This window comes from Dendrobates tinctorius, unplaced genomic scaffold, assembly GCF_039654945.1.
Source record: "Dendrobates tinctorius isolate UK_male_01 unplaced genomic scaffold, ASM3965494v1 ptg000035l, whole genome shotgun sequence".
NCBI classification, from domain to species: domain Eukaryota; kingdom Metazoa; phylum Chordata; class Amphibia; order Anura; family Dendrobatidae; genus Dendrobates; species Dendrobates tinctorius.
The window spans coordinates 60545809-60561147 of NW_027361703.1; the positions used below are offsets into that span (position 1 = coordinate 60545809).

The 15339-nt window shown below is 49.6% G+C and overlaps 1 protein-coding gene across 1 annotated transcript in view; it reads right to left on the bottom strand.

Moving 5' to 3' along the window:
• CPNE8 (copine 8) overlaps positions 1-14849 on the bottom strand; it is a 468537-nt gene extending 453688 nt beyond the window's left edge. Inside the window, exon 1 of the mRNA XM_073573517.1 lies at positions 14441-14849. Coding sequence (XP_073429618.1) covers positions 14441-14568 — 128 coding nt within the window. The 5' untranslated portion in view covers positions 14569-14849. The remainder of the gene's footprint in view (positions 1-14440) is intronic.
• Positions 14850-15339: the final 490 nt, after the last annotated feature.

Below are 15339 nucleotides of genomic sequence, written 5' to 3' on the forward strand. Positions count from 1 at the left end.
TGACGACATCCAAGATAGGGCCATGTCTTTGATGCCAAGGGATGAGAGGGTCTGTAGTAATAGGGAATGGTCCACAGTGTCAATGGCAGGGGACAAGTCCAGGAGGAGGAGGACAGAGTAGTGTTGCTTAGCTTTGGCGGTTAGTAGGTCATTGATGAATTTAATTAGGGCAGTTTCAGTGGAGTGATGTGGTTCAGAAGCCAGATAAGTAAGGCTGTGTTCACACACAGCATTTTTTTAGCTGTATTTTTAGCGGTTTTTCCTATAAAACAACTAAAAATAAGCTTCCCATTCATATCTATGCATTTTGCACTTTTTGTGCAAATTGATGCGTTTACTTACCGCGAAAAAAACGCATCGCGGTAAAAAACGCAGCATGCTCATTAATTTCGCTGATTTTTCCGCGTTTCTGGCTATTTCTATGCGTTTTGAAAACGCGCAGAAAAAAAAGCATAAAAACCGCGCATTTTCTGTGCAAAATCCGTGCAGAAAACGCGCAGAAAAAAAACGCGCGGTTTCTGGGAAGGGAGTCTGGTTTTTCAGCAGAAATTTTCTGCTACGTCTGCACTTAGCCTAATACCACATCAATAAGTAAAGCAATCTGGCCTTGGCATCTACTTTGTACAATGCATATCATTTCTGATTACATTTATTTCTCTGAATAAGGATACTATAAAGAGAACAGGAAGACCACATTCAGGACGGTAATCCATCATTTGCATAACATTCTAATAATATTCAATTCATTAAATGACCTGATTCCAATCTGCTAGGTCACATTCCAACTGAACGTTAATGATGAGCAATAGTCCTATTTCCTGATTTTGTTATCAACATAAGGTTGTTTCCTGTAAGAAAAAGATATCCCTGCATTTCTGTCCTCGGTAGGAAAATAGTCTTGTCAGGAACACCGCACTACACTCGCTCACTGAGCCAGTGCGCATGTCCTGAGTACAAAAACCGTGTTCAAAGATACCTGTGGAGCAGGGCAGCAGCGGTGACAATGCGTGCTTCAAACTATCAGGACCTGAAGCATGTGACTACTGGGGGCGTGGCTTAAGCCCCACAGAGCTAGGAGCTGCAGGGAAACTCCTAGAAAGGTAACTACGGGACAAGTTACAAAGGGGCACAGACAGGGGCGGAAACCAGATCAAGCCGGGGTCAATGCACAAGATAGCAGGACAGTACCAAAGGGTTAGACAGAGCGGATAGTCAGGACGTAGCAATAGAGCACAAAACCAGAACGGGCAATAGACGGTACAATAGGGGCAAACGGTAGCGGAGTAACAATAGTCAAGCCAGGAGGTCAGAACCAGAGAAGGCAATAGTACCTAAAACGTGGGACGGAGTTCAGATTGAGGGGACAGGCCGGGTCATACACGGGAATCAAACAAGCAATGCAGTACACGCACACCAGGGGGGTTGGTCAGACACACAGCCAGAATAACAGTATAGCTGACAGAGAATGCTAGTCTGGAGTGAGTATAAATACCCCTCCCAGATCCAAAGAGAGGCCGGCAAAAGTTAACCCTGTGAGAACAGGACATTAACCATGTCCTAACCATGACCCTTAATGGGGGGGCCACTGGACTCCCAGTTTTCTCAGGGTTTCTGGCATGAAAAGCCCGCACCAGTTGATCAGCGTGCACCGAACTGGCCGGAACCCACGACTGATCCTCAATGGAATATCCCTTCCAATGGATAAGGTTCTGAAGTCTCCGGCGCACCCACCGCGAATCAACGATGCGTCCTACCTCGTACTCCAGTTGACCCTCTACCAACACTGGTGGAGCCACAGATGAGGGATCTTCTCCAACTGTCCCCACAGGTTTTAATAGGGACCTGTGGAAGACTTGAGATTTTGAAGGAGGTGGGCAACTGTAATCTGTATGCCACTGGGTTGATCACCTCTACAATCTTGTGGGGGCCAATAAATTTGGGGCCCAACTTCATAGAGGGTATTTTAAGTTTGATGTTACGGGTGGACAACCACACTTTTTCCCCCCCACTGTCAACGCAGGAACCACCCCCCTCCTCCTGTCTGCAAAATGTTTGAACTTCTTCTGGGCTTTGGAGATGTTCCCCTGCACCTCCTTCCAAAGGGTTTTTACTTGTTGTACCATCCCCTCGGCACCAGGGCAATCTGAATCCATACGGGAAAATTCCCCAAACTGCGGAACAAACCCATAATTGACCTGAAAGGGAGACTTTCCGGTAGACTGATTAATCCGACAGTTGAATGCAAATTCTGCCATGGGTAATACCTCACACCAGTCTTCCTGTCTGGAGGAGGCCAGGCATCTCAGAATCTGCTCCAATGACTGGTTGGTGCGTTGTTTGTCCGTTGGATTCCGGGTGATAGGCAGAGAATGATAACGTGACCCCCAACTTCATACAAAACGCTCTCCAAAACCTGGCCACAAATTGCACACCGCTGTCCGATACCACGTTCACAGGCACTCCATGCAGTCGAACAATGTGCTGTATAAACAAGCGGGCCAAGGTTTCAGCAGATGGTAATGCAGGTAATGGCACAAAGTGGACTTGCTTAGAAAATCTATCAACCACTACCCATACCACTGAGTTGCCCTTGGAAGGTGGAAGATTAGTGATAAAGTCCATGGACAGGTGTGTCCATGGTTTATCCGCAATTGGCAAAGGCACCAATTCTCCGGCCGGCCGGACCTGAGAGCTTTTAGAGCGCGCACACACCCCACAAGTATTCACAAACCTTTTTATATCAGTACCCATAGAGGGCCACCAAAAACCACTAGCTACTGCCCCCCGGGGAGCTGCAATACCAGGGTGTGCACTTAACACAGAATCATGAAATTCTTGAAGGAGTGTGAGACGGAATTGTTCGGGTACAAACAAACAATTCACCTGGGGGTTTATTCCTGGGAGCTTGTGCTTCCAGAATCTCTCTCTGTAACTCAGAGGAGATTTCGGCTACAACCACTCCCAGTTGAAGAATGGAGGAAGGAGGTTCTGGAGGGGTCACAGAAACAAAGCTTTGGGATAAGGCATCCGCCTTTACATTTTTAGACCCTGGTCGGAACGTGATGGTAAAATGAAATCGAGAAAAAAAAAAAAAAGTGCCCACAGAGCCTGTCTGGGGGTCAATCTCTTAGCAGACTCGATATAGGCCAGGTTTTTATTATCAGTGATGACCGTAATGGGATGAGCGGCCCCCTCCAAAAAAATGCCTCCATTCTTCGCAGGCCAATTTAACTGCTAACAATTCCCAGTTACCGACATCATAGTTTCTCTCGGCCGAAGAGAACTTCTTAGAGAAAAAAGCACAGGGTTTGAGGTTAGTCAGGGTAGATGGGCCCTGTGACAATACTGCCCCTACCCCCACCATCAAAGCGTCGACCTCAATGATAAAAGGTCTTGACAAATCGGGTTGTACCAACACAGGGGCTGTAGTAAAACATTTTTTTAATGCCAGGAAGGAATTTTTTGCGGCCACGGACCAATTTTTTACATCTGCCCCTTTAAGAGTGAGGTCCGTCAAGGGTTTCTCCACCTGCGAGAACCCTTTAATGAACTTCCTATAATAATTAGCGAAGCCCAGAAATCGCTGCAACCCCTTCAGGTCATGAGGCTGCACCCAATCTGTAATGCCCTGAACCTTCACTGGATCCATGCGGAATCCCTCCCCAGATACAATTACACCCAGAAAAGATAGTTCTTGCATAAAAAATGAGCACTTCTCCAGCTTAGCATACAAATGGTTCTCCCGAAGTCTCATAAGAACCGTACGTAGATGGTGCAAGTGTGACTGACTGTCCTCAGAGTAAATCAAGATGTCATCCAAGTAAATGACTACGTAACGTCCAATCAAGTCAGAAAAAACAACATTAATACAGTTCTGAAAAATCGCAGGAGCGTTAGTGAGGCCGAAGGGCATAACCAGGTTTTCAAACAGCCCCTCAGTTGTCAGGAACGCTGTTTTCTATTCGTCCCCCTCCCGGATCCTTATAAGGTTATAAGCCACTCGTAGATCAAGCTTAGAAAACCATTTGGCCCCCGTGAGTTGATTGCATAGATTAGGAATCAACGGGAGAGGGTACGTGTTCTTAACAGTAATTTTGTTCAGTTCCCGAAAGTCAAGGCACGGTCGCAACCCACCATCTTTTTTCTTTACAAAGAAAAACCCCGCTGCCACGGGTGAGGCCGAGGGCCGAATATGCCCCTTGCGAAGGCTCTCTTTAATGTACTCTTTCATAGCTTGGCGCTCAAGTCCGGACAAATTATACAAATGAGCCTTGGGTAATTTGGCTCCAGGTACTAAATCGATAGCACAATCATATGGTCTATGTAGTGGGAGCGCCTCAGCCTCGCTTTCGGAAAACACATCTTTAAAGTCTCTCAGGTACTCCGGAATACCCTCCAGACCGACAGATGACACAGATACAGATTTTATCGGATTGACAAAAGGAACCGGGTTACAACACAGACCAATATCATTTCATCCCCATTGGGTGATCTCCCCCTTCACCCAATCAATAAGAGGATTGTGGCGTTGCAACCAGGGCATTCCCAATACCAGTCCTGCAGGCAGATTATTCATAATGAAACAACTAAAAATTTCCACATGAGTGGAAACCACTTTCATAGAAAAAACTTCAGACATAAAACAAATTCCATCCCAGGTAAGAGGGGATGAATCCACAGCCACAATTTTAACAGGGTCTTTTAACCTGACTGTCCCTATCTTATTAAGAGTCACAACTTGGGCATCAATCAGAATAATGGAGGAACCACAGTCGACATAGGCGGTGGTCATAACAGGACCGCCAGCAAGTTCCAATTCAACCTGGAGCACCATTTTTATACGTGAGAAAAAATGTACCTGGGAGTCTGGACAACCTCCTTGATTGTTGCCCAGACTCAGTCGTTTCTCTAATGGTTTCTCTGAAGAAGGGCAGAAGGGGCAATTCCTTTTCCAATGTCCAGAGGCTCCACAGTAAAAGCATAGTAGGTTGTCTCTACAGTGCCTTCTCTCTTTCTCCTTAACCGAGACTGACCCAACCTCCATGGGCTCAGATACAGGTGCAGTGTCACACAATTTGGGGTACAAGGGAAACTCTTGTTGCATCATTCCTCTAGCACGGAGTCTCCCGTCCATACGGACCGCCTGCATCATGGCGTCCTCCAGGGTATCAGGAGGCGGATGTAATGCCAGAGCGTCCTGCAGACGGTCAGACAGGCCCCTGCGAAACAACCCTCTCAGGGCGTCGTCGTTCCAGGATACTTCGGACGTTCAACGTCTAAACTCTGAGCAGAACCATTCAGCAGAGTGCCTCCCCTGTTGTCACAGTCATCACCATATCCTCTGCCAGATGCACTCTATCAGGCTCATCATAAATGTGCCCCAGAGCCTCAAAGAACAAATTCACAGACATACGTTCAGGAGCAGAGGAAGAGCGCGAGAAAGCCCATGCCCGTGGAGCCCCCCGAAGTAGGGAAATAATGACCCCCACTCTCTGGAACTCATCCCCGGAGGAGCGGGGCCTTAGAGAAAAAAAAGCTTGCATCCTTCTCTGAAAGACCTGAACTCCTTTTTATCCCCTGAAAAAGGGTCTGGCAATTTGATCGGAGATACGGGGGACGCTAATGACACATCTCTACCCCCAGAACTAGAAGCCCCTGCATCGACAGCCCCCTGCACAGTAACCATCAACTGTTGCTGGGTATGGGCCATCGTGCGCTGTTGCACATTGAGTTTATGGAACATTTGGGTCAGGTGCTTGACCTGATCAGCCAAAGCTTGTATGGGATCCATGATTATAACCCCTTTTTTTTTTCCCTTCGGAGAGATGAAAAAAAAAAAAAAAAAAAGAACTGAAACGGCCAGCTATAATGTCAGGAACACCGCACTACACTCGCTCACTGAGCCAGTGCGCATGTCCTGAGTACAAAAAACCATGCTCAAAGATACCTGTGGAGCAGGCCAGCAGCGTTGACAATGCGTGCTTCAAACTATCAGGACCTGAAGCATGTGACTGCTGGGGGCGTGGCCTAAGCTCCACAGAGCTAGAAGCTGCAGGGAAATTCCTAGAAAGGCAACTACGGGACAAGTTACCTGTTAGGGATGGCGGAACGCACCAAATATAAATAATAGGAGGAGCGTTCACAGCCCAGAGTCCACCGTGCGGTAGGTGACAAGACCGCTGCTGGACAATGGCAGATTCGCCAGAGAGCGGTATACAACGCTCGGGTTAGCGTCACCCGAGGTGCTAGGAGCAGCTCTGTTTAAGGCACAGAGACGCCCTAGAGTAATTTGGAAATAAACGCTGGGCCTGTTCACATCACAGGGCCAGCCAGCGTGTGGCATCGCAGCCGCGAACGCCAAGAGGTGCTGCTGACTGCAGCGCGATGTAAACTGAAGTCGCTTAACAACAGTGCCGGTGAAGCCGGACACTGTCGGACGCCAGTGCTAGATGCGGTGAGCACAGTGGCGTATAGCTTGCCACTACCTGGCGCTGACTAGAACCAACACTCTGTCACCATTCATATTATCAGAGGGAAGGGGTTTCAAATAAGTCAGTCACCAGACACATGCATCCATCACCATTCACACATAGCAATCTTAGTCTACACTAGCGCATGGCTGAGCCGCCATGCGGGCTTTTTATAGCCATGCGCTTCCGGGACCTTCCAGTAGTTTGGGAAGGACCAATCAGATCCGACGCAGGACCTGAGCATATGACCCTGCTCTCCACTGAGAGGTCAACTTGCGAGCATGCCCAGTACCACGGCAAGAGGACTTAGCCTCTGGAGCGGTTTCCTGCAAGGCAGGTTGCGCTACCAATGCTGCACCAGAGGTGGCAGCAACATTCAGACTGACAAAGCGAGTCTGAGCAGCACACCTGGATCGCCGGGATTGCTGAGCAGGTCCCAGAGCGGTCGGAGATGAATGGGAGACCGCCGGATGTACGGCTCTGGATTCCTGCTGTGCATTGTCAGGAATCCAACGCCTAATATTACCCCCCCACCTAAGCCCCCCCCCCTGAGCCTCGCTGCGCTCAAAGGCCGCAATCAGGAGTGGAGCATGGATATTCTCCACCGGCTCCCAGGTCCGAGCCTCCGGTCCATGACCCTTCCAATCCACCAAATAAAATTTTTTGCCACGGACAATCCTGCGTCCCACGATGACGTTAACCTCGAACTCGTCAGACGACAAGTCTGATGACCCGGCAGATGACTCGGAAAACCGGACCATATGAACTGGTTTGAGGAGGGACACATGGAAAACGTCCGAAATGGCTAAATGTGGAGGAAGAGCCAGGCGGTAGACCACAGAGCTAATTCGCTCGAGGACCTTCAAAGGTCCAATGTATCGCGGCGCGAACTTGGGGGACTCGACTCGCAGTTTGATATTTCGAGTGGAGAGCCACACCATGTCGCCGGGGGAGAAGCTTGGAGCGGGTCGCCGATGGGTGTCGGCAGACGCCCTCATTCTTTCTTTAGAGGCCCGGATAGCATCCTTAGTGCGATCCCAAATGTCACGAGCCTCCACTGCCCAATCTGCCACCCTGAAGTCAGCGGAGGACACTGGCATCGGGACAGGGACGCGCGGATGTTGGCCATAGTTTAGAAGAAAAGGGCGTCTGACCAGTGGAGTCAGCCACTGCATTGTTCTGGGCAAACTCAGCCCAAGGTAGCAAAGATGCCCAGTCATCCTGCCTGGCAGAGACAAAATGCCGTAGGTACGTGACCAAGGTTTGGTTGGCTCTTTCAACCAAGCCGTTCATCTCGGGATGGTAAGCGGAGGACAGATTTAGCTCGATGCAGAGTAGACTGCAGAGCTCCCTCCAGAACCGAGACGCGAACTGGGGGCCTCAATCACTAACAATTTTGTCCGGCATGCCATGTAGGCGGAATACGTGTTTTATGAACAGTGTGGCAAGACCACGAGCGGAAGGCAACCGTGCGAGTGGCACCAAATGCACCATTTAAAAAAAAAAAAAATGATCGGTGACCACCCAGATGACTGTACTGAGATCGGACTTGGGCAAGCCCACCACAAAGTCCATGCCAACCATCTCCCAAGGTCTATCCGCCACTGGCAGGGGATACAATAGCCCCGCCTGCCTCTGTCTAGAGGGTCTGTTCCGTGCACACGAGACGCATGCCTGTAGTATTCCTTGACATCTCGAGCCATATAAGGCCACCAATACGACCCAGCCAGGAGCTCTGTGGTCCGTTTATTGCCAAAATGACCACTCACCCTGGAGGCGTGTGCCCAGGCGAGAACCTCCATTGCTAGCAGCTCCCTGTCACCGATGGAGTAATTCAGACACACAGCCAGAATAACAGTATAGCTGGCAGAGAATGCTAGTCTGGAGTGAGTATAAATACCCCTCCCAGATCCAAAGAGGGGCCAGCAAAAGTTAACCCTGTGAGAACAGGACATTAACCGTGTCCTAACCATGACAAGTCTCTTCAGAGAGGAAGAGGACTAGAACTCTAGCGCCACCTATTGGAAGTAGCAATCCTAAAAGTCAATGTCGACCCTTTAACAAGCGTTGTCACATGACTTAGGATAAAAGTCAATTCAGAATCTCAATTTGCAGATCTGGCTTGGCTGTGTGAGAGGCATTGACTTTTAGACTATTTCCCAGAGGAGCATTGCGGCTTTAAGTCTCCTCATCTCAGCATGCTTAAGCCTGTTTCACGCTTCAGTTTTTGTCCATCAGTCAAGATCTGCTGTTTTGCAAAAAAAACGGATCTGCCATTTTGTTTGGCGGATCCGTTTTTTTTCCCATTGAGTTGCATTACCGGCGGATCTTGACGGATGGCCATCCGTTGGATCCGGTATTTTGCAGATCCGTCAAAATGTTGCCATCCGCCGACATGCCCGAACGGAGCATGTAACATTTTTTCGGCCGGCAGGATCCGCACTTCATACTGCGCATGCCCGAAAGTCTTCACTTTAACCCTAAAGTCTATTCTGGCGGATGAAAAAAAAAAAAACTCTCTCTCGGCTGCGGTTCCTTTAAAATTCTTCATTCATCGGATCCGTCAAAAAAACGGTCCGGTGGCATCCGTTCATATCAGTTAGCAACGGATCCGCTTTCCGCCATTTTGGCGGATTTTAACTGACACAAAAAAACTGAAGTGTGAAACAGGCCATAGGCCGGTTTCACACTAGCGCATTTTCAACGCGCGCACGGCCGGGGGTAGCTCCGCCCCCGATCCGGCTCTCTGCCCGGCGTGCCCGCCCCTTCCTTGTAGCGCCGCCTCCTAGCGGACAGCGGCGCCTGCGATCGGCGCACCCTATCTTTAGCATAGGGTGCGCCGATCGTGCGCAGGCCGTGCGCTAGTTGCGCTTTGACCTGCGCTGCGCACTTTTGACGGTGCGCCGTGCGCGCCAAAATCAAACTTTTCGGATTTTGGCGCGCACGGCGCACCGTCAAAAGTGCGCAGCGCAGGTCAAAGCGCAACTAGCGCACGGCCTGCGCACGATCGGCGCACCCTATGCTAAAGATAGGGTGCGCCGATCGCAGGCGCCGCTGTCCGCTAGGAGGCGGCGCTACAAGGAAGGGGCGGGCACGCCGGGCAGAGAGCCGGATCGGGGGCGGAGCTACCCCCGGCCGTGCGCGCGTTGAAAATGCGCTAGTGTGAAACCGGCCTTAGCATGTCACTCTTCATAAAGAAAAAAGTTACTACTTGTCCTCAGTAGAAATGATGTTATAAAAACAATACTATAGGACAGATTCATGAAAGCTTTTACACTAGAGTTCTGACATAAAAAGCTTTTAAAAGTTGAAAACGTTGGTGCAACTGAAGAAAGTGCTAAAATGTATGTTATTTTAGGCATTTTCATGCCATTTTCACCCCGATCCTAAAGAGTGGTGTAGTGAAACCTCCACCAGGGGAAGCTGGTGAGGGAAGAGAGGTTCCACACTAAGAGTAGCAACACTGAGCAACAGCACAGGTGTGACAGGTAACGAGAGAGAATAGTCAGAAACTAACGAGTCAGAAACTAGCAGGAACAGACGTACCAGAAGGAGCAGCAATACACGTAGTCAAAATACCAAGCCAAGAGTCAGAAAGCCAGAACATGAGCATGGGGTCCAAAGCGTGAGGCGAAATACGTGGTCGGGGTACAAGCCGGGGAGTCAAATGCCAGAGAGGGAACGTAGCAGCAGAGATGAATACCAAGAGATGGGGTCAGAGATCAGTCCGGGTCATACACGTGGATACCAGTCAAAGGCAGGAGGATCACCAAGGTACTAGGGTCAGAGGCTCTAAACTGGAAGCTTGAGCTATCACTAACACTGGTCAGCAGGCTGTGAGAGACTTAAATAGCCCCCCTAGCTCCAGAACTAGGCTGAGATTAACCCCCGCATGACCAGTCCAGAGTGAAGACAGCAGAAAATAAACTCCGGACTGGACCATGACAAGTGGGTGGACAACTACTACTCGGACAACCCCTTCTCAAGTCATATAGTTGTCCCCAGTGAAATAACTGTCTCTCCCAGGGCTCATGTGTATCATACCACATACATCCAGAGGAAGTGCGAGAGCTCTTAAGGTACTGTCACACTTAGCGATGTACCAGCGATCCCGACCAGCGATATGACGCGGTCAGGATTGCTGGTACATCGCCAAGTGGTCGCTAGTGAGCTGCCACACAGGCAGATCTCACTAGTGACATCACTGGGGACGGGGGTCGCTACTTACCTGTCACATCAGGCGATCCTGCGTCCTCCCGCCCGGCTCCACGCGTCGCTCGTCGTCACAGCAGGAAGCGCCGCAGGAAACTGACGATGAGAAACAGTCCAGCCTGTTCTCGCGCGATCAGCGATAACCAGCGGGGGAGCGGGTTGTAGGTAAGTATCAGACACAGCGATATCGCTAGCAATATCGCTATAATTATAGCGATATTGCTAGCGATATCTTAGTGTGACAAGCCGTTTACTTTCTAAAAAAAATGTATGTGATTTTTCCAAAGGCAGGGAAAAGTGAAGTAGCTGCTGGACAATTTCATGCAAGTAGAGAGACAGTAGCAACTCCACTGTAACGGCACGGCAGCGAAGGCGAGTATAAGTGTTATTAGTTTACAGAGGGCAAACATATGGATTGAGAAGGGTTGTCCGATATTAGCGGACAACCCTGGAGCATGCCACTATTCAGATGCTCATGATTCATTAAGACGCATGTGACGCCACCCTGCCCCCTTTGTGGCCTTTGTGATTATATCTTCATGCCTTATGGCATCATGTGAGTCAGTGTATCCATAACTGCAGGGTAATCACATGATACAATGTATCATTGAAAGGATGTACAATGTGGCATAGAAAATTGCAAGAAATACAGAAATAGTCGGTTCTGTACATTTAGTAGCACATTTCCTAACAAACAATCTGTGAGCAAAGTAACTATTTTTTAGCTTATTCAATGTCCAAATGAATGACAGAAATACTGGTCTTACCAAGAAAAATAAATAGGATTACTCTAAACTAACCATAGGATTAAATAAATGCCAGCAATCAGGATTGGAACTGCCCAAATAGCAAGTCCTTATGACTCAGCCTCTGACACCTAATCAGACAATATTTGATATGTAACCTTCTGGATCCAGGTCATTGTTTCCCTTACAACACACATTGATCAAGGTTTTGGAAAATCCACAGACATAAAATTGGCAGGATCCACTGAAAAACATCCGATGGACAGCTAGCTGACTATGCTAGAATACAAGCCATAAACTTACATGACACTTTTCATTACCATAATAATCCCAGCGGCTCACGCTGCTGAGCAGTTGCTATGGGTTACAGCACTCGATAATTCATAACCTTCCTCCATACACATGTAGCCAGGTCATCGGATCAGCACAGAGATAGCACAGATTCTAGAAACATTTCTTCAATAAGTAAAAAACTTAGCAGCAAATACTAAAAAAAATCTTTATAGCAGTCTGATAATATTTGTGGAATGAAGGAGTGAGCGGGGAGGGACGTCTGCCTGGAACGGAAATATCAGGGCACTGACTCTGCTTTCATCAACCGTCACATCAGCCATTGTGAAATATGCTAAGAAAGCGAAACATTTCTGATTCACACATTAGTTTGGAGACGACGGCTTCAGAATGCAACAAAGAGAGAAAGACGTCCTACCATTATACGGAATGTACTGATACCAAATGACAGCACCTTACACAGGGTGATAGGCAAGTGGGAAACTCCACAATGAGATCTGGTACAGTCACATATGAAATAAATGTCAATAGGGATTTATGTAGATAGGTATTTTACCTGTGTGCTATGTATGCTAGTATATTTGCTGTATTTAAATATCCATAAACACACACACATATACAGTGCAATGCATGCACACATATATATGTACCGGAATATATCGTGTGGACTTTGGTCATATGTATGTTTTGCTGACTCCAATCCTCATAATTTGCTCTAAAGGAGATGTGCCATCATCTGCCGTCACCACACTCCGGCACCTGCCGTCATCTGCCGTCACCACACTCCGGCACCTGCCGTCATCTGCCGTCACCACACTCCGGCACCTGCCGTCATCTGCCGTCACCACACTCCGGCACCTGCCATCATCTGCCGGCACCTGCCATCATCTGCCGTCACCACACTCCGGCACCTGCCATCATCTGCCGGCACCTGCCATCATCTGCCGTCACCACACTCCGGCACCTGCCATCATCTGCCGTCACCACACTCCGGCACCTGCCGTCACCACACTCCGGCACCTGCCGTCACCACACTCCGGCATCTGCCGTCACCACACTCCGGCATCTGCCGTCACCACACTCCGGCATCTGCCAATATCTGCAATCACCACACTCTGGCATCTGCCAATATCTGCAGTCACCACACTCTGGTATCTGTCATTATCTGGCATCACCATACTGTAGTATCTGCCATTAGGAGGATGATTAAATAGGTGGCCTTATTTTATCACCAGTGTTTCTCTACAATAACAAGTTACACATGTTTGGCAGAGATGACCTGATGTGATGGTAGCACAAACAACATGCAAATTCATTGTGAGCAAACAATTTATTTAGTCATCTTCTGAGGAAATCAGCACACATGTGACATTATTAGGCAATGCTCAGCTGGCACTTGCCCCTTCTGTGTCTGGCATCACCACTATGTACTGGTACCACCGTCTCAGAGGTAAGCGTGAGTGACACCTGGACCCTGGCATGTACACAGTGTAATATACACATATAGATAACCTGGAGCCCAGGGTACAGTACACATATACTCACACTGTGTACACACACTACACATCTAATACCCTCACACTGTGTACACACACTGCACATCTGATACCCTCACACTGTGTACACACACTGCACATCTGATACCCTCACACTGTGTACACACACTGCACATCTGATACCCTCACACTGTGTACACACACTGCACATCTGATACCCTCACACTGTGTACACACACTGCACATCTGATACCCTCACACTGTGTACACACACTGCACATCTGATACCCTCACACTGTGTACACACACTGCACATCTGATACCCTCACACTGTGTACACACACTGCACATCTGATACCCTCACACTGTGTACACACACTACACATCTAATACCCTCACACTGTGGACACACTACATATATAACACACTAACACTGTGGACACACTACATATACAATACACTCACACTGTGTACACACTACATATATAACACACTCACACTGTGGACACACTACATATATAACACACTCACACTGTGGACACACTACATATATAATACCCTCACAATCACATACATAGCTTTATCTGATTTATTGTTCTCACTTATATAGCGCCATTTTTTCCACAGCGCATTACAGACATTATCGAACACACAAATACATAAGTGTGTACACAGTGTGAGGCAGGCATAGAAATATATATCCCGTGTACATGTCATTATATATAGACACAGGGGGTGCACACATATAACACAGACAGCTGCTGATACTATTTTTACTGAACATGACCTGTCCCCACAGACACATTAGTACGTAGTATGTGACGGGAACCCCCCACACCCCGCCACAGTCCCGGGGACACCCCCCCAACAGTCCCGGGGACACCCACCCGACAGTCCTGGGGACACCCACCCGACAGTCCCGGGGATACCCACCCGACAGTCCCGGGGACACCCCGCCACAGTCCCGGGGACACCCCGCCCCACCCGACAGTCCCGGGGACACCCCCCGACAGTCCCGGGGACACCCACCCGACAGTCCCGGGGACACCCACCCGACAGTCCCGGGGACACCCCGCCCCACCCGACAGTCCCGGGGACACCCCGCCCCACCCGACAGTCCCGGGGACACCCCGCCACAGTCCCGGGGACACTCCCAGCAGCCAGCAGCAAAACTTTCCGTACTTAACATCCACCATGTTCCGAACTCAGGAAACATTCTCCTCACCTGCACGAAATGGTTAACTCCACTTTGGTAGCTGGGATGCTGGCGCTGAAGGGGTTAAAGTCCCCCAGAGAGGCCGTATTCCTAAAGCCGAAATCCATTTCGACCCCCAGTTTATCCGGTCCGAACATGGGGAGCAGCGGAGAGTTTGTGGAAGAACCTGAGGTGAGCGGCGGCGGCTCCTGTCAGCTGTACGGGATGCGGCGCGCAGTGCAGACTCCACACTGAGGAGGAGGCGGGGCGGGCCGGAGCAGGCAGGCGCTCGGCTGTGCCCTCCTCGTGTGGAGGAATTCCCGCGTTCACCCCCCTGGAGACGCCAGGCGGTCACAGCCGCGTTAGTGTGAGCTCGGCCCGTGCTGGCCTCCTTATCTCGGGGCCTTCAGTAGGGAGCCCGGGGCGACGCCGACAGCGGGGCTTCAGCTGTGTCATCTCCGCAAACAGTTCTCACAATAATGGGCATAATGATGATGTCGCACTGCCCGAGGGGAATGCACAGAGAGCAGCTGGGAAACACTAGAGCTGGCACTAAAGCGGCCCTCACAGGGGGCACGGTGTGATGTAGGGGATGGCACACTAACCACAGATCGTGATGGCCGGCGTCAAAGCCAGCTCACTGTAGGCTGGCCCAAATGGCAGCATCAAACTGGGCAAGCGGCAACTTGTCCCTGCTTTAAACAAGCAATGGCATGTCAAGGGTTAAATGACTTGGTGACATTACAGTAACCCAGAAAGGGGTATCACATGTGGCCCTCACCAGGCTGGTCCGGACAGGTTCTGGGCAAGAACGCTGGAATCAAAGTGGGCAAGGAAACACTTTTTAAGGCCGGGTTCACATTAGCGTTTGCGTCCGCAGTGTGGTGCTGCAGACTTTTCCTTAAGCTCCGCCTCCTTCCGCATGCGTC